The 25,517-nt window shown below is 41.5% G+C and overlaps 1 protein-coding gene across 1 annotated transcript in view; it reads right to left on the bottom strand.

The window, feature by feature from the left end:
* Positions 1 to 25,517, bottom strand: part of necab2 (N-terminal EF-hand calcium binding protein 2) — a 164,666-nt gene that overhangs the window by 89,808 nt on the left and 49,341 nt on the right. The window contains exons 3-5 of the mRNA XM_028408298.1: positions 10,648 to 10,756; positions 3,227 to 3,252; positions 2,913 to 3,010 (exon numbers count right to left, since the gene is read on the bottom strand). Of these exons, the coding sequence (XP_028264099.1) occupies positions 2,913 to 3,010; positions 3,227 to 3,252; positions 10,648 to 10,756 (233 nt within the window). The remainder of the gene's footprint in view (positions 1 to 2,912; positions 3,011 to 3,226; positions 3,253 to 10,647; positions 10,757 to 25,517) is intronic.

Raw genomic sequence — 25,517 nt, 5'->3', positions numbered from 1 at the left:
GAACTTAAGCAACCCTCTGCCTCTGTTCTGCTTCTGGATCCTCTCGTTAGGAAAACCCAACAAAAACCTCTGATTAGAGGACACCAACATGCACTGTGAAAGTGTGCACTGTGGCGGCATTAAAGCTTCTTTGTTTGTTTGTGAATGAGCAAATGATCTCTGAGTGAAAGGGCCTAACAATCCCTTCAAAGACATACTTATGTATTGTGTGGATAAGAAAGTACAGACACAGATTAACCCTCAAAGAGAGCAAACAGGGTCCGTGTACTGACATATAAAAGTCTCGATTTTTGCATAGAATGATCAGCTGTTTTTTTCAGGTGTGTGATACAATCATGGTTTGGGTTGAAATTAAACTTTTCACAACATTAAACACAGGTAAATGTATCTCATCTGCAACAAGCTTCTCTCCTATTTTTATACACATCATACTGAATCATATTAATGCTACAACAGTACAGGGACGTGCAGAGACCTTTGGACGGGCGGGTGCTCAAAATGAAAAAGGGGCACATGGAGCATGAATTTGGAACACCATACAGAAACACACTTTACAATAACTGGTTGAATCGAACCAACCCATATTCATAGAGGGGATAAAGGAGGGGTGGAGCCTATACCAACAAAGCCATAATTCAAGCTGTACATTTAGGAAGTATGAAGATAATGTGTTAAGTTGAATTTAGACACTGTAAAAATATTGTAGGGGGCACCTGGGGGGGAGGGGGGTCTGGTGGTCCTCCCCCAGAAAATTTTTAATGAAGCATTTCCTGCATTCTGGTGGATTTCAACATCTATTTTACCTAAAGAAGTAAAGGCTCAACTCAACAACTATTACTGAGAGATTCAATAATAACTCATTTATTTTAAGCAATGATGACAAATACAAAACTGAAAATTAAACAGTTCCATTCAGTTGTCAACCTCATGGTGGTACTACACTAACAGATTATTAGAACAAAATATAATACCTTATTCCCAATGAGACCATCAGCTGGACTGTCAGATTTTAGAGACAGACTTCACAAAACAGATCAGATTAAACAGGTTACAAACAGATTACTCAAAGCCTCCAAAAAGCTGCAAAAAAGCTGCACAACAGGTAACAGTTCACCATGAATCTGTGCTGATTTGTCTGCTTGTGTTGATCAGCATACACAAGCAGTTCAAATGAAGTGACTGAAAAACAAAGGAATGATCAATATAGAAGGAAACTCGCTCCCTGTCTGTCACTCCTGGGTAAAACGGTGCATCTTAGATTACAGTTTAAAAATGTGCTGAACTACAATATTTATATGTGACTATGGACCCTTAGCGGTTTTCCTCTTCTGGTCCATGTAAGAATATAAAGGACTTCCAGCCTCATTGTTTTCTGACCAAACTTTGGAAATTAGGCACTGGAAGCTTAGAATATTTTCTGACAACTAGCATCACTAGAAAAGCACTTTTTCTTTCTCCCTCTCAGTGCTCCAAATTTTCAGTCCAAATTACATTTTATTTTATCCAAACGTAACCTTCATGTTAGGTGACCTGAGGACATATTTACTGTGGCAGCAAAAAACTGACCAACAATAACAAAGGTGACATTTAGTGGAAACACTGATTTATATAACAATGCTGGTACAGAAACTGCTTTAAATGTTAAATTTAAGTGCTTAATTCTGATCTAAAAGGACATTTTAGATGGGAAATAACTTAAAGCATTTTGTTCTATTTTGAACTTTAAAAAAAAAGATTATTAGACCTCCATTTTACATCTCCCTCTCTTTTTCCTCTGCAGAAAGGAGGGCTTAAAGGTTTAAAACACACTCATACACACACAGCCCATCAATATTTGACTCCCTGCAGTCTAAGCTTCAGTTTGGTTATTTAACTGTGTGAACTGATCAATTCTCTACTAAAGTACAGTTGAAGCTCTCATTCTCTTCCTACAAAAGTCAATGTAATGATATCAGAGACAGCAGAGGGAGTGAAAGTGTGTGTAGCAGGGAAAGGATGGTATGAATGAGAGTGAGGAGAAAAGAGAGCACAGGCAATACAGCAGCAGAACAAGAGAGACACTCCACTGATTGATTAAACAATGGCTGCTCATTAGAGAGAAACTGGCCTGAGGTTGTGTGTGAGAGAGAGAGAGTGCTCCTGAATGCCTGCAGCTGAAAGAAAGATAAAGACAGAGCTGCTGGATAGAGATATACACACACACGCTCTGGTAGAGCATATGAACATGGTATGAGAGTGGCTGCGGACCAGCTGCTATATATAGCACATGGGTAAAACTAGGATAACACATTACTGCTATCCAGCTGCCACATACACACACACACACCATCTAACACACACATAATTATAACTGATGTATAGGAGCAGTCAGGATGGATTGCACTGTTTGGGGAATCACACACACACACAGGGAAAAAGGAGTTTGACAATATGGCTAAGACATTTCAGCTGTATTTAGAATTTACATTCAAAAATTAGTACAGATGCTAACATGAATTTAACACCACCTACACAGAGATTACACTGATGACTCTGACAGCATCTGCAGTCTTGTTTAGTATTTTACTTTTAAAATAACTTTGCCAAAACCTTGATACAGTAAATTGTAAACAATATTTTAATATTAACAAGTAGCAGTCAAATTAAAAAATACATCCATGTCAGAGCAGTGAACTGAACTCTCACCACTTAGCAAAGAGACCCAGTTTAATGCTGGCTTGACCTCGGAGAGCTTGACCACGGAAGTGACTCTCAGAAGGTCGTTTGTTTGCAAACCCACGTTGTTCATCACATTATTTAAATTAGACAGAATCCGCTATATTATTATGCCAGGCAATAAAATTGTTTGTGAATATTCTGAAGAACAACATCCTGCGTGCACACATATACACACTACACACATACACGCCTACCTTTTTGGTAAAGTCCATAGCTTTGAGAATGGAAAGGTTGAGTGTTTCCAATGAGGCCAAAACTCCTTCATAGTCTCCCATGTGCTTGGCAAAGTAGTCTGTGTCACACACACACACACACATCAAGATTTACACATTAGGTTCACAAAATAACTCACACTGACAAGAGACTGAATTAACACCATATATTCCAAAAGAAAATAATTGCATTTTAACTGAGCAGTACTTTTTAATAATAGATAAGTGAGGGAATGAGGACGGAGGCTGGGATGTGTATGTGTGTGTGTGTGTGTGTATGGGCACAGTCTACTTACCACAGAGTTCCTTAGTGTCAACATTACTATCACAGCAGAGCAGAGGAGCAGCAGAAGGAGACCACCACAGGAAAACAGGAAGGAAAAGGAAAGGACGGAGAAGAGCAGGGTCAGAAAACAGAGGAAAGGCATTTCACATGCAGTCAACACACACACACACACACATAGGACAATCTAACAAGACACTGACAGCAGTCTGAATCAATCCACTGTCATCATTTCACTGTGTGGGGACTCACTTTGCAGCAAATTCTTCACTGGTGTGAAGGAGGCTTTCTCTGGTTGACTAACCAGAAGAGAAAGAGGGCAACAAAGAAGGAGAGGAAGCAGGGAGGGAGAGAGAGGAGCAAAGAAGAAAGCACGGCCCAAGAGTGGGATGAGATGGTGACAAAACTGTGGGTCAGAGGAGAAGACTGACAGAAACACTCCATCTGTCCATCTTTTTCTTCATTATATTTCATTACAGCCCAATGATACTGCAACTGCAACTTTATTTACAACGCACTTTAAAAACAACCAGGTTGACCAAAGTGCTACAACCATCTAAAAAAGCAATAGAATAAACTAAAAACAATAAATGAAAGAATATATTAAAACTAATTTAAAATATGTTAAAATAAAAAAAAACATTAAAATTCAATAAAATAAAGTAGAATAAAATAAATAAAATAAAATAAAATAAAATCAGGTCAAATGTCAACATCTCAAGTGGTGCCAAACGCCAATGTGAACAAGTGCGTTTTAAGAAAAGATAAGATAAGATAAGATAAGATAAGATAAGATAAGATAAGATAAGATAAGATAAAACTTTATTAATCCCGAAGGAAATTCTTGTGCCAGAGGTATCAAGTTGCATTACATGCAGTTAAGTACAGAGTATCAGAGTATAAGTGTCACTATAATCCAAAAATAAGAGTACAGTACGCAGTATGAGCACAATATATGATACATGGATACAATATGGAGATGTAAGGTGCTAAGTAAGCATAAATATAGACAAGTGGAGGGAATGACAGTGATGCCTGACATGATTATCTAGCGCTTCTCCCTACAGAAAGGGGAGGAGTTATACAGTCTGATGGCCACTGGCAGGAAGGACCTCCTGTGGCGTTCTGTGCTGCTCCTCGGTAGTCTGAGTCTACCGCTGAATGTGCTCCTGTAGGACAGCAGTGTGTCGTGCAGGGGGTGAGACATGTTGTTACGAATACTGAGGAGTTTCCTCAGTATCCTCCTCTCTGTCACCTCCACCACAGACTCCAGCTTCACTCCCAATACCGAGCCAGCCTTCCTGATGAGCTTGTTGAGTCTGTTGGTGTCGGCCGTCTTCATCCTGCTGCCCCAGCACACTACAGCGTAGAAGATGACGCTGGAGACCACCGAGTGGTAAAACATCTGCAGCATGGTCTGGCAGACGTTAAAGGACCTGAGTCTCCTCAGTAGATACAGGCGACTCTGTCCCTTCCTGTATATTGCCTCTGCATTTGTGGACCAGTCCAGTTTGTGGTCAATGTGGACACCCAGGTATTTGTAGCTGTCCACAATGTCCACGTTGGTACCCTTGATGCTGACCGGGTTAGGGAGTGTCTGGTGCTTCCTGAAGTCCACCACCAGCTCTCTTGTCTTTGTGACATTCAGCTGCAGGTGGTTCTGTCCGCACCACTCCACAAAGCTGTCCACCACACTCATATACTCCGCCTCCCGACCTCTGCTGGTACAGCCCACAATGGCAGAGTCATCCGAGAACTTCTGCAGGTGGCAGGACTGTGAGCAGTGTCTGAAGTCCGATGTATAGAGTGTGAACAGGAATGGAGACAGTACTGTGCCCTGGGGTGCCCCCGTGCTGCTCACTATCATGTCCAAGACGGTGTTCCTCAGCCTCACAAATTGTGGTCGACCTGTAAGATAGTTAGTGATCCAGGTGACCAGTGGGGTCTCTACCTGCATGTCCAGGAGCTTCCTATTCAAAAGGGCAGGCTGCACGGTGTTAAACGCACTGGAAAAATCAAAGAACATGATTCTAACAGTGTTACCTGCCTCCTCCAAGTAGGTGTGTGCTCTGTGCAGCAGGTAGATGATGGCATCCTCCACTCCAATACGGGGCTGGTAAGCAAACTGCAGGGGGTCCAGCGATGGTTCCACAACAGCACGCAGGTGTTTCAGGACCAGCCTCTCCAGAGACTTCATCACATGTGAAGTCAGAGCAACTGGTCTGTAGTCGCTGTGTGTGCTTGGATGTTTGGTCTTGAAAAGATTTATAAACAGGTACAGAGAAGGCCTGTCTAATGTGCAGAGGCAGGTCGTTCCAAAATTTTGGCCCGGTCCCCTCTGAGCTTCCGATTACTTTTAGGTACACTCAGTAGCAGTTTGTCAGCTGACCTAAGAGCCCGATGAGGTGTGTAAGGAAGGAGAAGCTCAGAGAGGTACAATGGGGCAATGCCATTTCCATATTTAAAAACAAATAAAAGCAGTTTTGTCGTTTTTTTGATGTCACAGGGTGGTCCTTCCTGTGCTGCCCAATGTGAACTGTCTATCAAGACGTTGGATTTTTTTATACTTCGGAACATTTGTGGCATTGACACTGACTGTGGGGGTGACTTTCCTCAACACTAGAGGGTCTTCCGTCCTGGGTTCCAGCCCAGGCCTTGATGAACCCTCAGTTCCGGGTCCCAGTCCTGACCCTGGTGGGGTTCCGTCCCCAGTCTCCTATCCTAATCCTAGTGGGGCTCCGTCCCCAGTTTCCTGTCTGAGTCCTGGTGGGGCTCCGTCCCCAAGTCCTCGTCCTGACCCCGGCAATCCACAGATCCCGAGCTCCAGCTCCGGTCCTGGTGGGCCTCCTCTTCTGAGTCCTCGCCCAGACCCTGGTGGACCACCGCTCCCGAACTTCCGCCCTGATCCAGGGGGCTTCACATCTCCATCCCTGGTGGTCTTCCGCCCGGACCCTGGAGGGTCTGCTACTCCATCTCTGGTGACCTTCCACCCGGACCCTTGTGGGTCCATCTCCTCATCTCTGCTGGCCTTCTTCCCCAACCTTGGAGAGTTCACCTCCCTGTACCTGCTGGTCTTCCGACCAGACCCTGGAGGGCCCATGAGTCCTCCTCCAATGGCCCTTACTCCCATTGCCCTGCCCTTGTTGGGCTTCCGCCCAGACCCCGGCTGTTTTTTGCCTCCTGGCCATTCTGACTCTGTTTGCCCCTGGACCACCCTGAACTGCGATTTTGTTCTGTACTATTGCCCGTTGGGTCACCCTTGTTTGAACTCTGGTCACTGTTATTTTGTTTTGTCCCTCCTCCGGTCCTCCCCCCACCCTCCCGGCTTGGTTTGGACTCTCTCCTTGCTTCATCTGGAAGCCGGTACTGTTGTGGATCATCATGTTTATTCTGTTCCCTCATCTTTTGTTATGATTTTCTGTTATTAGTCTTTCTCCTCCTCTGATCCCTCTTTCCTCCCTCTTTTCCTCAGTGTTGCTGTGCCCCTCTTGTCTTATTCTGTAGTCCTGTCCTCCCTGTATGTCTCCCTGCCAGTTTTTACTTCCTCCCAGTTCCCTCCTCCTGATTACCAGCTCCTCCCTAATTGTGTTCACCTGTGCTGTCTCTCCCCTATTTAAGCCCTGTCTTTGTCAGTTCATGTGAATCCCATGTGAATCCCGTGTGAATCCCTGCTCGTCTCCCTGCTCGTCTCCCCTTGTGATTACCTGTCTTCCACCGTCTCGTCGTCCTCCTTTTTCCTCCGTGTTTCCTTGTCCTCCCATCTTCCTGAGGTTTGGTTTTGACCTCCTTTCTTTTGTGTTTATTTGTACTTTTGTCTTTTGCATTTTTGACTGGCACTGTTTTTCAGTAGCCCTCCTTTTGTTCTCCCGCTTCTCTGGTCTTTGTTGTAGTTAGCTTTAAATAAAACTCCCTTTGTTGAACTTTATTTTTTGTCTGCGCCTGGGTCCTGTTGAAAACCTACATCCCACATAACAAGTTTAAAATGGATCCTAAAATGCACAGGCAGCCAGTGAAGGGAAGATAAAACTGGGGCGATGTGCTTGTATTTACGTGTGGCAGTTAAAGGACGTGCAGCTGCATTTTGCACAAGCTGCAGTCGAGATAGTTGACTGACTCACCCCAAAATAAAGTGCATTACAGTAATCCAGCCGCGTGGTTACAAAGGCATGGATTACTGTTTCAAACTGCTGTTTAGTTAAAAAGTGCTGTATCTTAGCTAGCTGCCATGGGTGAAAGAAGCTTGATCTAACAACGGATCAAATTTGGCTTTCAAGCTTTAAGTCAGGATCCATTTTAAAACCCGCGTTCACAATCTCTGGTTTGCAGTACAGTTTCAAGTCATCCAGGTCTGCAGGTGTGGCACCTACAGAGCTTGGTCCAAAAATCATCACCTCCGTCTTGGAGTCATTAAGATTTAGCAAGTTCAGTGTCACACATTTCTGAGGAGGGCTCCAAACAGGGAGTCTGAGGAGCTCTAAGAATAGTCTTGATCGACCTAAACAATACACGAGTTTTGTGACAGTTGACACAATGATGTTTGCAAAATATTTCCTTTTCACTTCTTTCACTGTGGACTGACATAGACCCCAACCTGTCTCTTAGCATTTGAAAGGACACCTGCAAATTGTCTTTTTTTCCATTTCCGCTCAGCCCTGCGGCACTCACGTCTCACAGCACGAGTCTCTTCATTTAGCCAGGGCTCAGACTTGGCTTTAGGTTGCCTAGCCTTAAGCGGGGCCACGATGTCCAGTACAGTCTGGCAGGTGCCGTGGATAGGCCTAAGGATGTTGCACTGATTAAAACAGGCAGAGAACTAGGCTGCAGTGGAGGGGTTAAAAACACGAGAGCACTGGGCAGAAGCCATTGCAGGGCAGAGGGGTGTCAAACAACACAGGCATATGGTCAGAGAAAAAAAGCCACAAACCTCCAAGTTAAGAACAGGAAGAGCAGAAGATAAAACAAAGTCGAGTGTGTGTCCACGCTCCTGTGTAGGTGCACACCCACTGAGCTAAAGAGTCAATGAGGTTCAAAAACTCCTTAGTCATCGGTTTGTCTGCACAGCAGATGTGAATATTAAAACCACCTACGATAAGGAGAGAGTCATATCTTGGCATGATCTCAGCCAAAAAAGCAGCAAACTCATTTATAAAATCCTTACAGTATTTACAATGATACAGATAAAAAACTAAGTAAAGATGCTATGAATATTTCAAACATCAACAAAAGGCCATATGTTTTGTTGATCCTTGTTAGAAGTACCTAGTGCCAGAGCAAATCATCACTGTGACAGATGGCCTCTAAAAACATCCACCTGAAGTCTACTTTTACCCAGCATTAAATGCACTTCCATGCTAGCTAATAGCAGAGTAGTTAAACTGAATCTGGTGATGTGTGTGTAATGAATTTTTTACTATCCAAATAGTAGCTCCAGATGTAAGCTGGAGTTAAATCCAGTAATTATGTTGTTCTCTGCAGCTGATCATAGTGAGAAGTTTCATTTGCCCTTGAGATTGCTCCTTATTATGAGTAAAAAGAATCACATTCAATGAAGAGGTGCTGATGTAATGCTCGTTTATGTTTGTGGACCAAGCAGAAGAAATGTTTAGATATTGGATTTGTGTTTATTAAAGGGTTTTGTCAGCTGGACCCTAAATTCTTACGGTCTGCAGCCTGTGTACCAAGCTTATGTTGCATTGTGGGAAATGTAGGGTCTGGCTATACTACATGCTGGATCATACATGTGTACTTTTTTGAAACCCGTTCTTTTTGTGGAAATACTTTTTTATGTGAGGCAATTCCCTCCCTGTCTCCCTTTCTCTGTCTTTAGGGTAGGAGTCTGAACTCTCGCCCCCCCAGTGTGTCTGTGGGTGTGTGGCTTTCAATCTGGTGAAGGAGCAGGTGGAATCTGCTGATTGGTGGTTTCAAACACACATTGAAGACAGTGGATGGGAGCCTACTTAATCTACCAACTGGTGTCGCTCTCCTCTCTCCACTCTTTTGTTATATTACAACAGCAAGCAGAAAACAAGCTTTTGTTTTTATCAAATTGGTTTGAATTATTGCACATTTCTTCAGGTGCTGCCTTTTAAATAAAACAATCTGTCAATCTTGCTGGTGAGTGTTTCTTTAATTTGCGTGATAACTAGTGAAAGAAAAAGCGATTTTGAGATTGTGATTTCACAAAAAAAAGACAAAGAAGATGTCAGAAAAGACAGGAATGACTGACAGATGGAGAGCAGATGAGAAGAGAGTGGAGTGATAGAAAGATGAAAGCATGAAGAGCCTGACAGAGCCTGATGGGAGGGAGAGAGGAGAGGGGAGATGGGAGGAAACCAGAGAGTGAGACAGACTGGAGGCAGGATGGCGTTCAGTCTCTGCCGGCTGTGTCTCTCCTCTCCATCCATCAACTTCCTGCTTCAAACAGGAAATGCTTGCACCATCATTTCTGCTTTTACTCGCACCAATCAATAACCTTATCACATGATAGTGTTGAGGCCTGGCATGTGGCTGCCAAATCTACCTAACTGTAATAAGAAGAAACTTTTTTTACTGAATTCACTGCGCTGAATGAAATTTATAAAGCAAGACCACCTTCAAGATGACTGACGTCAAAGATAAGATAGCTGCTGCTACATGGTCCACTTACAGCACCCAAAAAAAAAATTGACTAATGGCTGAGCTTGGTGGACGATTTATATATTGAACCTCATTCAATTCTTCAACAACGATAAAGTTCAGCTTTTGTTCTGCTTGGTTTTATTTTATTCGAGCCCCTGTAGGATTCAGAGATTGTGTAAATTAACTGAGTCAAACCTTTGACTACTTTGGTTCCTACTGTGTCAGCACACTTCTACTGATTGCAGGGTGTATGAGCCGATTGGCTGATTATATTATAAAAAAGGTCAATAAATTGATTTAATGAGAGAATGTCCCAGGGAGCAGAAGCTGCAGAGAGGTTGGAAAAAAAGACAGTAAATGATGTATAAATGGTGTCCACTCTTTTGTTTCTTCTCTTTTTTCTGTCCTGTTTTCTGTCTTTTATTTTGGCATTTCTACATTGAATGTGTCACTTCAGAAACAGCCAGAGGTACATAAGGTTCGCTATAAAGATAGCTTTCAAAACCGGATGTGACATTTCCTCAGTGCAGGATAAATTACATGCATTTTACCCTAGCATTCACACATGAACACACACACAGGCTGGAATGGAGCAGCAGGAAAACAGCTACATTCCACTCCTTTTCATAATTGATAGTGAAATGTGATCAAAAACAAAAGTCGCAGCAGAGTGAGCATGCCACCATGCACACATGTAAATGTATTGTATGTAAATATATTTCATGCTGCTACAGTGAGCAGAGATGATGCATGCTGCAGGTAAACACACACACACACACACACACACTCATGCAGCAGCAGTGTAGTAGTGCTGACCTGGTGTTATCAGAGTCGATGGTGTGAAACAGCTTCTCCAGCTCCTCATCGTTCAGCGTGCCATCGGAGAAGAAAGCCTGGAACTCATCCAGAGATAGCTTCCCATCATCTGAATAAAAAAAACACACACACAGACCTATGAAATAATCTGGAAGACAAAGCATCCTCCACAAAGTGACTTTATAGGTCATTATAATAGCCTGCTGCAGCTCTACACTTAGATCCTGTCCAATAAATTTTTCATCCAGCTCAACCACATATTCTTTTATGTTTTTGTCTGTCTAAAGTTAACAGTCCTTGCTTTGGTCTACTTGGACGTTTGTGGATTTTGGCATTTCTGGAATTTCAGAGTCCAAATTTCAATTTAAAACAGGACTTGACACCAGCACAGTTCAATGTTATAAATTAGTGTGTTTAAAGATGATCTTTACACCTTACTCAGTTTTTAATGTTGTGGAAGTGTGGTATGGTTGCAGCTCTGTGGCAGGAGGGACAATCAGATGTGACTTAACAAGCCAGGTCAGAGAGTGTTTGACTGCTGCAGGTGATGTGTGTTTACTGATCACCCTCTCCCCTGGGAAGAGCCCCAGCAGCAAGGAAGCTACAAATGCTTAACCTTAACCAGGAGTTTTTTTGTTTGTTTTTTTTTTTACATCAAATCTAAAAGGAAACAAAACTTAACAGTGGGTAAAAGCATGCTCAAACCCTGGACTCCTGAGTCTGACTTTTGCATCTGTACAGTCCTATGATTGACCCTCGCACGTATTCAGTGTTATCGTGCCTTCAGTGCTTTCTTAGGCTGCTGTGAAATCAATCCAGCATTGCACTTCAAACTGTTAAAAACCTAAGCTGAATCTGTTTTTTCTGTCTAAACACACAATGCTGATTATGTTTCAGAAACCTTTTGGGAGTCCACTGATAAGCAACATACTCAGGAACCAATGTCGGATTACTGGCCTTCATCTGTAACTTCCACTATAAGTAAGCTTGTTGTTTGGGAAGGAGGGGGAACAGACACTCTACAGAATTCACAGACTGTAAGTAGAAGCTGTAGGAGACATATGTGGCATCGAACAGTCTGATGCTGGGTGATCTCCCATTATGCCCCCCTCTAGGACACTAGTAAGATGGTCCTAGAGGGGACGAAAAAGGGAGAGATCGACAGGCAGATCACAGCAGCATCTGCAGTAATGTATGCTCTGCTCAGGTGCTGCCTGTAGGAGAATGGAACGCTGCAAAGAAAGGTTTTAAAGGAAGCTGGGGTGAAGAAGGCTCTCAGTTTACCAGTCAATCTATGTTCCAACCCTGATCTGTAAGGCCACAAGCTGTGTGTGGTGACTGAAAGAATTTGATCACAAATACAAGCAGCTGAGGAGCTGATGAGTTTCCTCTGCAGGGTGGCTTGTCAATCTCTCACAGATATAGTGAGAAGCTATAGCTGCCCCTCCATGTTGAGAGGAGCTAGGTGGGGTGGTTCAAGGCATCTGGTTAGGATGCTGTCTCCCCGGCATTTGCAACCAGACAGAGGTCCTGGGGTAGACCCAGGACACAGTGGAGGGAATTTTAATGGTGGTCTCTGTGGGAGGGACAAAACCAGCAGACTATGGCTCCATGGGGAGAAACTTAGGTTTCACTGATAAACAAGGATCTCAGGGATCAACCGTCCAGAGTGGCTACCACCTAACTATGTGGTTCAGACATCCTCTGTGTGGTTCATTGCTCTCTTAACTGACAGGACGTGGACAGGATGTGATCACAGAAAAGATCAGCCATCAGAAACACCGCTGTGAACATCAAATCCCTTCAAAAACCTGCAGACAATACACACAGACCCTCAGAGTGTATGCCAAACCCAACTGAGTGAGCAAGTAAGAGGAATCAGCACAAAGTGATCCACAGCATTAAAACCACTGACAGCAACATCTTGTGAGATCACTGGGTGTGGCCGTGCAAAGTGGTGGCAGCAGGAAGCAACTGTTTGTTCATAAAAACAATTTTTTTTAATTCTATGTATCTATAGCCATACATTGCTGCACCATATTTAACCAATTCTCTTGTCTGTTCTCTGGTTAAATGTGTTGCAGGTTATCTGGTGGCTCTGCAGCAGGGAGTAGTTATTCTGTATCTGCTTGCTGTTACTGTACGCCTGACTGTCTGTCTCACCACATGATGCAGAGCTAGATATCAAATATTAATTCCCTTGCCCTCAAAGTGTGTTTGTCCTTAAGTGTGTCTGACTGGATGCAGCAGGTTGAGCTATGGGACCACTGCTGCACACTGGAAACCACAGGGACTGCAGCCTTACTTTACAAAAGGCTGAATTGAAATGTGCTGCTGTTGCTGCTGCTGCTGCTCTTAAGGCAGCCTCATCTATTCCCCCCGTGCTGTTTCTCGGTTGCAGGATTAGGGAGGCATACGTTTATGAATTTCTCATTTTAACATTAAGAATGTATTAATATTTTATTTCCTCTGTTCTTTCTTCTGCTGCTATTTTCCCTGCAATGTTTCCTCTCCTCTCCGGTATACCCACAGAGCCACACTCACAATTTCGACCATCACTAAAAAAGAAAACAAACTGTCAACAAACTTCCAGGAACTCAACACCCAGAACCAGTCACACTATTTTTATTTTTTTCTTGACTGTTCTACTGCTTGCTGCCTCCTTGTTAGAGAAATGCACAGTAGAAGCTGCCTCTCAGATGTTGTGCCATGTCGATTGCTTTTCAGAAACACCTTCACAGACGCCTTTCTTTTGGCATAACAGAAGGCGTGTTTTTTGGAGGTGGACTTCTGAAATGCCATTTCTTGGACCTTCCATTCAGAGTCTGTACCCATGACTATTTCTAACCTGCCCGTCTCTGGTGCAGCAGTGAAGCAGCACTGGTGTTTAATTCAGCAGTGACCCAATTTACTACATACAGCCAGCCAACCCGGTTAGACCCACTAAGGAATTCTCCAGCAACACACCACACTCTAGCTAAGCAGTGCACTAACCCCATTTCTAAAAGCATGAAATGCCCCCAAATTACACATGTTAAAAACCTGCAAAACACTACAGGCTCTCTAAGTGCTGATGTACAATCCCTGTCAAACAAGTTGTGTTATGTGTGTTTCACTCTACGTCACTGTTTCTCTATTTGTATTCTTCTAATAAGAGCATGGGTAGATCTGTGCATTAACAAATAATGTACTACACCCTAGTGTCCTCCATCACTGAAGGAGATGACGCCATAGCCGGCAGCCTCCTGTATCCACTGTAGTCTACTGAAAAGGAAATGACCCACATACACAAATGTATTCTAACAGCAGGGAGGTGATGAGGTGCAAGCTTGGCACTCTTAAAGTAACTAAAGTTGAAGTGTTTTTTTCCCTGTGTCAGCAAACTCACACACTAAGGAATTCCCCCAACACCTGAAGTGGCACTGAAAAGGAACGTCTGTCATCTTCCAGGAGTCTTTGGTCTGAAGTGCATGAACTGCAAAAACTACATTTATGTAAATAAAAAAAAGACTTGGAGTGAGAGCCACACAACTGCTCTGGAAGCCTGACATATAGGGGTCAGAGGGTGGACAGGGACTCTGACCTGGGATCATTGCTGTCTTGCGTTTAAAAGCTCCAATTTATTTAAGGTTTCACTTCAATTTAACTTGGAGTATTTCACTCATGTTTTGATCAGGGTCTGGGTTAAAACCACGAAGCAATTGCAATTTTACTTGGGTTTGGTTTTATTTTAAAATTATTTCCATGTCCTGTTTTATTTTGTTGATAGTTTCCCTCTGGTTTCAGGTCGTGTGTCTCTTCCGTTTATTGATTACCTGCCCTGACCTAATGCTGTGTCTCCTTACCCCCTGTATTTAATGTCTGTGTCTGCCTGCAGTCCCTGCAAGATCGTCTTGTGTTGTTTACTGAGCGTTTCAAGCCTTATTCTGATTAACCCTTAGGAGATCCTTAAAAAACTTAGATTTGTCCCTTGTGACAAAAAATGTACCCACCTTAAAAACTGCTGTAAAAATATGATATATTAATATTTTTTCACACTTTAAATGACTCAGTCTTTTAAAGCTAAAGCTAACACTTTAAAGGCCAGTTTGTTTACCAAACCCCCTCTGTTTTTTATGGAAAAAAACCAAAATAATTTCCATAAAATACATTCCATGTAGTATTTGATTACTATTATACTAAGAGCCTTTGATGTGTCAATGATTGGCAGTAACATTGATTTTGATGCATTGTTATTTTTTTGCAGTGGCATTTTTAACACAAAACTCACACTTATGATCCTCGGGACAAAAAATGTACCCACCTTAAAAACTGCTGTAAAACTATGATATATCAACATTTTTTCACACTTTAAATGACTCAGTCTTTTAAAACTACTTCAGCCTGAAATATACATATCAAATATTAATTATATTTTGGGGATTTTAACCCTTTTAAAGGCCAGTTGTTTACCAAAACTCCTGTTTTTTTAAATCAGGAAAACCACAAAATCTAGTAATTTCCATAAAACATTTGAATTACTGTTATTATTGAATTATTATGATTAGACCCTGAGATGGGCCAATGATTGGCAGTAACACTGATTTTAAAACATTGTTTTATTTATTTATTTTATGGGGACAATGAGGGGAACAAAAAAATAGATCAGAAGGGCATTAATACTCAATTTAAATCTTTTTATGAGAACCTGTATACTTCAGAAATACACGACAGGGAGCGAGTTGAGACATTTTTCAAAAATGGAAAAATGGAAATGCCATTGTTGGAGGGGACAGATAGGAATAGATTAGAGGGACCAGTGACGATAAAAGAGATAGAGAATGCCTTTCAGAAGATGAAATCAGGTAAAGCACCCGGCCCTGATGGGTTCCCCAGTGAGTTTTATAAAACATTTGCTCCCAAATTAGTACCCCTGCTACGCAGAGTATATGAGGAGATCTTTGATAAAAAAGTTTTGCCTCAAACAATGTCGGAGGCTATGATCTCTGTACTTCTTAAGAAAAACAAAGATCCGCTTAAGTGTGAATCATAACGCCCAGTGAGCTTACTTGGCTGTGATTATAAGATATTGACCAAAGTGTTGGCTGCTAGGATTGAACCTATTTTAACTAAGATAATACATCCTGATCAGACAGGGTTTGTTACTGGCAGACAACTTTCAGGTAATCTTCGTCGTCTGTTCAACGTCATGTATAATGCTGAGGAGAATAATGAGCCTGAACTTGTGATTTCCCTGGATGCCCACAAAGCTTTCGATAGAATAGAGTATTTCTATCTCTTCACTGCCCTTGAAAAATTTGGATTCGGTCCCAAATTTTGTTCGTGGATTAAGATAATCTATGAGTGCCCCCAGGCTATGGTAAGGACAAACAATATAATATTGGAGGCTTTTCCTCTATTTCGAGGAACAAGGCAAGGTTGCCCTCTGTCACCAATGCTTTTTGATATCGCCATTGAGCCCCTTGCTATAATGCTGAGGAATGCTGCTGGACTGAGGGGGATACATAGAGGGGCACACAACCATAAGCTTTCTTTATATGCCGATGACCTCCTCCTCTTCGTGTCAAATCCTGTCATGAGCATTCCGGTGGCCCTTGATATTATTGATGATTTTGGTAGAGTGTCTGGGTATAAAATCAACCTGGAGAAAAGTGTTCTTTTTCCAATCAATAAGCAGGCAAGGAAATTATCATTCCAGGCTTACCCTTTTACAATATGTAAAGATAAATTTACCTATTTGGGGGTTAATGTAACAAGTAGGTATAAAGACCTATTTACTCATAACTTCAAAGCAACATTGGATAAGGCAAAACTGGATATGGAAAGATGGTCTTCTCTCCCCCTTTCATTGGCTGGAAGGATAAATTCTGTTAAAATGACTATAATGCCACAGTTGCTCTTTTTGTTTCAGGCAATACCAATTTTTATTCCTACATCATTCTTTAAAGAATTAAATAAATATACATTGGTGGTGGGCAATATACATGCCCAACCACTTCGTGGGTGAATTGCTGTCAGCCCTATTATCACTTCCACTTTGTTATAACACCACTGAGAGTTGACTGTGGAATACTTAGTAACGGGGAAGTTTCACGACTGGACTTGTTGCACAGGTGGCTTCCTATCCTAGTACCACACTGGAATTCACTGAGCTCATGAGAGCAGCCCATTTTTTCACAAATGTTTGCTCCTACAAACATTTGTGAAAAAATGGGCTGCATGTCTAGGTGCTTGATTTACCTATGTCCATGGAAATTATTGGAAATCCTAAATTCAGTTATTTGGATGGGTGAGGGAATACCTTTGGCACTGCACCTGCATAAACAACCTGAGCAACAACCAAAAAAAAGTCCAGTTTTGTTTGGGTTCTTGCTGTGTTCAAACAGTCAAGACCATTGAAGTTGGACACACACGCAGACACGTGCACGCACACATGCACACGTGCACACACACACACACGCATGCAGACACAGAGAGGTGCTTACACACAGCACACAAAAGCTCTTTCACATACACACACACACACTCTCTCTCACACACAAACACACACAAACACGCACGCACGCACACACACACACACACACACACACACACACACACACACACACACACACATCGTTATTCAACATTAAAAGTGATGCAAATTTACAAATTCAGGAGCAAGACACCCTGGCAGAAAATAGTAATAATTGTGAATTTTTGCTACATGGTATGGAATGGGAAAAAATAGTGCCAACTAGTGGACAAATATAAAAATTAAAAATTGGAAGCCTGAGCTATGTACCTTCAACACACCTAAAATGGCTTAAAAATTAAAAATGAAATGGCACAAAATGTCCTCCTGAGGGTTAAGTTACCAGTGCATCATCTACTTTTGTCTTTTTGGCTTTGTCTAACCCTTTTTGGATACCTTTACCAGTTGTTTTGCTCTTGTGTGATAGACCCTGTGAACATTAAACCTTTTGTTATTTCAACATGATTTACAGATGGTGTTTATAATATACAGTACTATAAACATACAGATGCTGTATTAAGCTATAAATCACTAGTGCAATGAACATTATATAGTGAATACAATGATGAGCAGTATGCTAACTATGTTAACAGTAAAGTAGAAGAACTAGTGCATAATTCAGTACATAGTACTCAGTCAGGTTAGGGTGGTGTAATTGGGTGTGGTAAAGGGTGAGGGTCAGGGTGAGTTCAGCAAAGAGACAGCCCTGGGGAGGAAGCTGTTCCTCAGCATGCTAGTCCTGGTCTTGAAGCTCTTGAAGCACCTGCCAGATGGCAAGAGTCCACAAGGACAGGGAGGAGTCCTTAAGAATGCTGCAAGTCCAACACAGACAGTGGTTCCTCTGGACATCCTCAAGGGCTGAAAGTGGAGTCCCTGTGATGTGCTGGTCAGAATTCTCTTGATAGCACAGCGGTAAAAGCTGGTAATCTACATAAGACTCTGTGGAGTCTCAAATTACAGGTGGTAAAAAATGCCAAAGGCGCACCCTGTCATTTTAACAGCGCTGCACTGATTCAAGAGCAATTCCACATCTGACTCACATGACAGTGAATTGTTTTGCGAGTGATTGATTTCAACCGGAACTGCAGCCAGTCAGATTAAACTGCTGCCTTTTAATTTTGTGTCTGCATGGTTTTCTGATTTCATTCAAGTACTTCTGTTAACCGAGATTTAAATCATAATGTCACTTTAACTTGATCTGCTAAATAAATTCAACTTTTCTTTCTTTTAAGGCATGTCGAGGACAAAAGGCAACAGAAGACTGGAGACATTATTTTACGTTTACATTAGTGGAATATATGATCGAATCGGCTGACATCATCGTAGCATTGGGCCGATAAAGGCTCAAAAGTCCATGTACAGAGTTGGGAGGGGGGCAGTGGGTGGGTTTCCAAAACAATGGACTGTTACTCAGGAGTCTGAGGCTTGTGTCCCCTGACATTACTTTTTCATTCACTTCATTCTTTTTTGGCTGTTCTTTTTTTTTTCATGGTTGTAGTTGGAATAACAACCTACTGTTTGTGGTAAAGATAATCTTAAAACACACAAAAACTGCTCCTGTCGCATGGTTGCCATTTCTAGCTCACACTGAGACACTGTTCCTCATAAACATGTAGAGATGCAGCCAGAGAAACAGGCTCACATGTTCCATTTTCAAGGACTGTCATATTGACCTCATGTCACGTTTTTATGGTGAGGACGGGCTGTAACATTGACTTTTCCACGGCAGGAACTCTCAGCAAGAACTCTCAGCAAGAACATAAAGTGGCACCATCTTTTTGAGAAACAGTCTGGTCAGCATTTGACTACATCAGACTATATCTCTTGTTTTCAATTGTGAAATCTTAAGCCCAAGATCCTGCACTTTGTTGGTTCATAGAAAATGTTTAGGCACAGGAGCTGCTGAGCCACTCCAGGATGGATGGCAGATGGCTGGTGTTACTTTCTTGGAAGTTTTTTAGGTTTTTAGGTAAACCTAATGTCTTGTGTATGCAGCATTGAAAGGAAATAAATTGCAGCCTAGCAGGAGAAAAATAAGTAAAGATCAGCAGAACAAAAAAGGTGAGAAATTGACCAATCCTGCTGTCAGAATACACATTTCTCACTTGTTTGTCAATCCTCTTTAACGTGACTTGCTGTCTTCTGTTTATCTCCAGGCTCTGCCACATGGAAATCCATCCATCCATCCATCCATCCATATTCTAAACCTGCTTGTCCTGTACAGGGTCACAAGGTGGGGGGTGGCTGAAGTCTAGCTGTCAAAGGTCAAGACTTAAAGAGGAAAAAGTCTTTCTTCTCTTCTCCACTCTCACTGAGAGAGACAGAAAGACACTAATCCCTGCTTTGGACTAACAGCAGTCTTTTTGCATCAGCAAACTGAGCCTCTGTTTGACTAGTGCCGAGGGAGGCCATGTCATCTGGACCATCAGTACGGTTTGAAAGGGCTGAGGGTGAACACTCTGGGGTGGAGACATCAGAATTTGCTGTACAACATATTCACTTCTGCCAAACTCGAGTGTTCACTGTGTGTGAGAGAAAGAGCGAGGGGACAGTCAGAGCGGTGGACCTACTGCGCTAACTGCTCCCTCTTTTCACAGTGCAGACGAAAGAGAAGCAATTAGCACTTCCCTCTTCCTGCTGGGCTCCACATCCTGCACACAGCAGCAACACACTGAGTAGGAAGACAGAACATGCATGCCCACACTGCTCTTTCCTTTACGTTTTTCACACACACACACACACACACACCCACACACACACACACACACAACATTGTACTTGTCTTGATTTGACTGTGTACTTTTAAGATTGCATTTGATCCTTGTCTCCTCTCTGCAGTCCCTCCCCTTTCTGCATTTCCTGCTATTTATGATTATTTTTGGGGTGCTGCATGATGGGTTGTCATAGCAACAAGAGGAGGGAGGAATTGACCCTCCTGTCAAGCTCAGAATATCACCATGACTTTCTTTGTCTGTACACCATTAACACATATAACATACTGTTCTTGACTCTTCTTTTTCCCTTTCCTTCTGTCACATATGTTTCTTTATCTTTACGACTTCCTCATCCAACGACACCTGCTCTGTCAGAAAGGGTTACAGATTTGTTGTATCAAACCAGCATTTCCTTCTTTGTCTAAATTATCTGTCTTTTTTGATAATCCCTATCAGTAGTCGTTAGAGAGCAAAAAGTGTGTGTGTGTGTGTGTGTGTGTGTGAGCATGCAGGGCTGTGAAGGGTGAAAGAATTTATTCTGTACTGTTAACATCCAGTGTGTGTTCACATATATAGAAGTGTGTCCCTAACATGAAGTATTCAAGTGTATATTACTTAATAATGTAATTTTCATAAGTCTTTATTTGTTAGGCAGTTTTTATAAAAAAATCAAAGTAATTCGAGGATACTGAATGTATTAAGAAGTAATTTCATAGTGTGTCATATAACTTTGTTTTCTGCAGTTCAGGCTGTGGCTGATGAGATCAGTTGTTTTTCTGCTCTCTGAAGAGAGCTCCGGTTGGTACAAGATGGTCATAAATTCAGACTAAGGACAGCAGCACCTTTGACCTGATAAAAGCCAGATTCTAAAGGAATGTGTTTTTCTCCTGAGTGCTTAGTTTATGGTCACCCCTAGATCAGCCTTTGAGATTTAAGCAATTGAAGCTTTACCTTATTAGGGAATAAACAATGGTCTATTCGCTGTATGACCCAGGGTCTGCGGGGGGGGGGGGGGGGCAGTAGATGCCCCTGTGGGCCAGCAGGCAGGAACGCCCCTGTGGTATATCAATGTGTGAATTCTATGTCCAGTTGTTGTTGCGTTGTTCGTTGTTGCTGCATGATTGTATGTTCTTGTTGGTTGTTCTCTTCTTGTGTTGTTCTTGTTTGGTTCTTTGTGTGCAACAACCCAGAGCTCTGTGACTTAGAATCTGCCTCATTGTTCAATAAATTGTAATCTTGAGACGAGAATTCATCCGCTCCTTCCTCATAAACAAACCCGGGAAGGTGATCAGAAGAAACAAGGGGAATTTCATCCCCTACAGCTGCCAGTGAGCTGTTTCATCTGATAGATGAGGAACAGGAGTGTTTTTCACTGAGCTGTCAGCTCCTGTTCTTCCTCCCTATCCATCACAGCACCACCTGGAACACACACACACACACTGTAAAAAGGGGGATTAAGATTGAGTAGTATTTAATAAATAACTATTAGTAACCTACACTGAAAAAACGGACTCTAAAATTTACTAAATTACCTGTAACATTTTCTACATAATAATATTAAAATCAAGAGAATACTAGAATTTCTTAAGTAAAAACATAAATATATACTCATTTTTATCATGTATCAATCGAACTGTATGAAAAGAGTAAGTTTTATTATGTATTTGTGCATAGAATGTAACTAATTTGTATTCACTGCACATATACTATAAATATTGAGTAATCTTTAATCCAGAAGCGTAGGTAGCAGTTTGAATCCGAGCATTCTCAGTTGAACGACATTGTATTGGAGGAGCTGCGCGGCTGGATATACTCACGTGTAATGTAAGTATTTCTGTTTTAAAGTTGTGACTGTAGAATACGTTAGTATGTACTGTGCTTATTGTGGAAAATAATCTGGTCAGATCAACCAGGCATTTTGGCAGCGACAGCTCTCATGAGTTTAAAACATCTGCAGCCTAGGTTGACAACTAGCTAGGTGCACACGGTGAGTCCTTAATATTTATTTTTAACATTGAGCAGCGAGCAATATGTTAAAGCTAGTTTGCACATAATCAAGTATCATTACGTAGTTTGGCAACCGAGCCACGTCGCACCGCTGCGACAGCGAGTGTGGTACAGGCAGTGTTGTGGACGTTATGTGCGGTCACTGGGAGGCTCCCAAGGTATGACTAGCCCCGTCCACATTGAGACTGCACAGTAAAACATGTCAGGGAGAAGTATAAAGATTAGTACTGCAGATTAAAACGAAGGAGCGAACGTGTTAAAAAACTACTACCGTCAGTTATTGCCTTTGACAATAACGTGTCTCGCCCCCCTTGCGCACCAGCTCTGTTGATGTGACGAAGTATCACTTGAAAGTTAACACAAGCTAGCCGCTAGCCTGCAGCCTCACCAAGCCTCACTGGAGCAGCTGTACAGACGCACACTTTGCAAGCAAGAGGTATCACGCGGCCCTGGGTCTGTTACTGTTTAGCTGTTCTACATGTATGTTAAGGCACGTTTGCAACAATAGCTGTAGAGTCATATTGTTTTCAGTGTTAAGTCTTTTGCACTGTTTGAAATAAAAGAATTTGGTCTTATAAATAGTATTAAAAAATTATTAATTCATTTTTAAACTTGTAATTAATTTGTTTTTTTTTAATCTATTGACAGCACTAATTTAATCTGTAATCTGTGTTTGTGTCAACAGAGAGCTGAATAGCACCCTCTTGTAAAAACATTGTCATTCAGATAGGTGGAAATCGGCTTAATGCAACATAAAGTGTTTGTAATATTGTTAAAACACATGTGGTGTTTGTTCATTCACAGGGTGATGTCTTTTCTAACACAAGCCCAGGCAGTGGACAGCTGAGGTCTTGGGAGGACAGGCTGACTGGTTTCTGGTGTCTGCAGTGGTCTTACTGGTCTTTGCAAATGTATGCTCTTCTCTTCACATTTGACAGTTCATGGCATATAAATTATGGTTTAGTATTGACACAAACATCTGTTCACAGCCCCAGAGGATTGAGATGAGACATGAGTCTGCTCTCTGGGGCCTCAGACTGTACCTTGGTGTAAAAGAAGAGGAACTTTTTAAAGATTGCCTGGTAAGTAACGTGTTTAATGTTCCCAAACTGTCAGACATGATTTTCAAAAACTGTTTTATTTTGGGTGCAAGTACAACCTTAGTTTAATAGAAATCTTCTAATCTCATCACTGTCCAGCTGTTTGCAATTTTTCCCCAACTCTTTGTAATAGCTGTATTAACATTTTTCCACACGTATCTTTTGTAATGTGCAAGAGATCTGCATCCTTGATCCACACACCCTCCAATGATGTTGTGTATCAAGATGTTCTATTTTTATAGGGCCAGCTCATTGGAAAATAATTTTGACTTTGTTTAGTGTGATCTAATCGTTATTCAATGATGCATGGATGGTTCCTGTCTGAAGAACGATAAGTTCTATTTTTAAATGTATGCATTTTAATTTGTGTTGTACATTGTATGCAGGTGGGCTGCTGGGTGGAAGACATGGAACACATCCTGAAGATCTTCATGTACCATGAAGCGGAAGGACAGGATCCAGTGGAGGCCTCCATCCTTCTTAAAGGCAGGGATGTGGTGGCATGTGTGCTCCGCATTGGGACTTATTTAAGCACTTAAGATTGCCTATGCTCAACCACTCCTCTACACATTTGAAGTCTTGCAGAACAGTCTTTAAAAGCAAGGTACTAATAGACTTATGTATTGTTACTGTTGTCAATCAGATATGTCTCGTGTCATACACATCATTTCATATTTTATGCTGAGGTCAAAACTAGTGATATCTTCTTATTTTTGGTAACTTTATGTTATTACAAGGAAACTGAAACATCAGCAGCCTTCAGTACCATTGTCCTTTTTCTATGAACAGTCTAAATCAGTGGGTAAATGTTTTATAAATTGATATAAGTCATGTCACTGTGGCCACTGTTACAATTATGGATGCTTAGATCTAATTGTTCAACACAAAAGTTCCAATTAAAAAAAATGTATTTGGCCGTGTTTGTGTGTTTTGATTTGTCATTTACATTTATCAAATTCCTGCATCATTTTAATTACAGTGAGTAGAATTTATAATTAATAAAATAAGAGAGAAATAAATTCTACTTAGTTCTTTCATAACTAAAAGGTAAAATCTACTTAATGTTTTGATTAGATTAATTAAATAAATAATACTCTTTACTTAATTTTTTGAATAAAAATAACATATCAACTTAAAAGCAATTAAGTAACATTTACTTAATATCTTCACAAAAGTAGGTTCTAAACTTACCAGTATTGAGTTAACTGTAAATAACTTAAAAATTAAATCTACAAAGTAAGTCTTACTTATTATTGCAGCATTAAAATTTACTTAAAAAATGTTCGTGCAAATTGTTACAGAAATTTTTTTAAGTAAATCTTACAAGTCATTTCTTTCAGTGTATGCATAATAAAAAAGAGGATGTGCAGTTTGAAATCAGGCTAAGTTAAATTTAATACATTTGTATGCTTTATTAATTTATTCTACTCAGGTTTTGATCGACTAAAATGAGCCCTGATAGAGGTTAATTAGATTTGATCAGGAATGCAAAAAATGCAGAAAATTGATGGATTTTACTCATAGGGAGCTATTTGGTTTCAATCACTTTAACTTCCACCCTGTTTCTGCCCATACGGCCATCCTCACTCTGCAAGAGCTGCAGTCATCCATCTTTCGACAGGTAAAACCATTTTATTGATGTAGAACAAAACGTTATTTAGCCAGTTCATGCAGCAGTTGGCCATTGTTTTGCTGTACAACGTACCTACTTCACTCACCGCGCTGTAAGTTTGAATGTAGCTGCATAGTAATGCATCAGTCAAACACATGGGTAAGCCCTGTAGCTAGCATGGTGTGGCACCAGAGTGTTATTTTGCAACCAAGTAGCCTATTTAAAATAGCGTTAACATGTTAGCATAGCTATCACTACACAGTGTAACTATGTTACATGTGTGTGTGTGTGTATCTACAATGTTTGAGAGGGTACAATGTTTGGAGCAGGAGTGAAATCCACATTAGGAGCGTGATGCTTGTGCGGCAGCAAACAGCTTGTGTTATGCATAAGATGCTCCACTTTAGTATGTGTCATGTGCTTGTTCGCGTTTGTTGTGTACGCGGGAGAAGTGAGTGCTTTGATAACTCGGACACGTTTAATGCCAATGTCAACAAACTGAACCCTTTTGTCTACACAGGTTAACAGCATGCATGTCCCCACTGGTTCGCTCCTCGGCTCGGTCAGTCAACTCGCTCTAACTTCACCTCAGTTTGTGTTGCAGTGCTTATGGCTCGAATACAGTTGCAACATTAATCCTACAGGTTTTATTTTAACGCGTTTGTTAAAATAAATAAATGAAAACTGGATTGATTAATTTATAGAATGTCAACCTTTTCCTAAGTGATATTCAGATTAATTTTGACCTTTTACATACACATATGGACACGCGTCCCGAGGACGGGACGGTTCATGTTTCACTGCAATATCTCCGTCTGGGCGCAGCCATTTTGTGCTCTTTGTTGACAACCTACACCTCGTTGGAAAGCCACTTCCCTACTCTATTGATTGACAGCTCGTTTGACCATACAAAAGGATCGAGG

The sequence above is a fragment of the Parambassis ranga genome, chromosome 6 (assembly GCF_900634625.1).
Source record: "Parambassis ranga chromosome 6, fParRan2.1, whole genome shotgun sequence".
NCBI classification, from domain to species: domain Eukaryota; kingdom Metazoa; phylum Chordata; class Actinopteri; family Ambassidae; genus Parambassis; species Parambassis ranga.
This window is presented reverse-complemented; position numbering and strand designations above follow the sequence as displayed.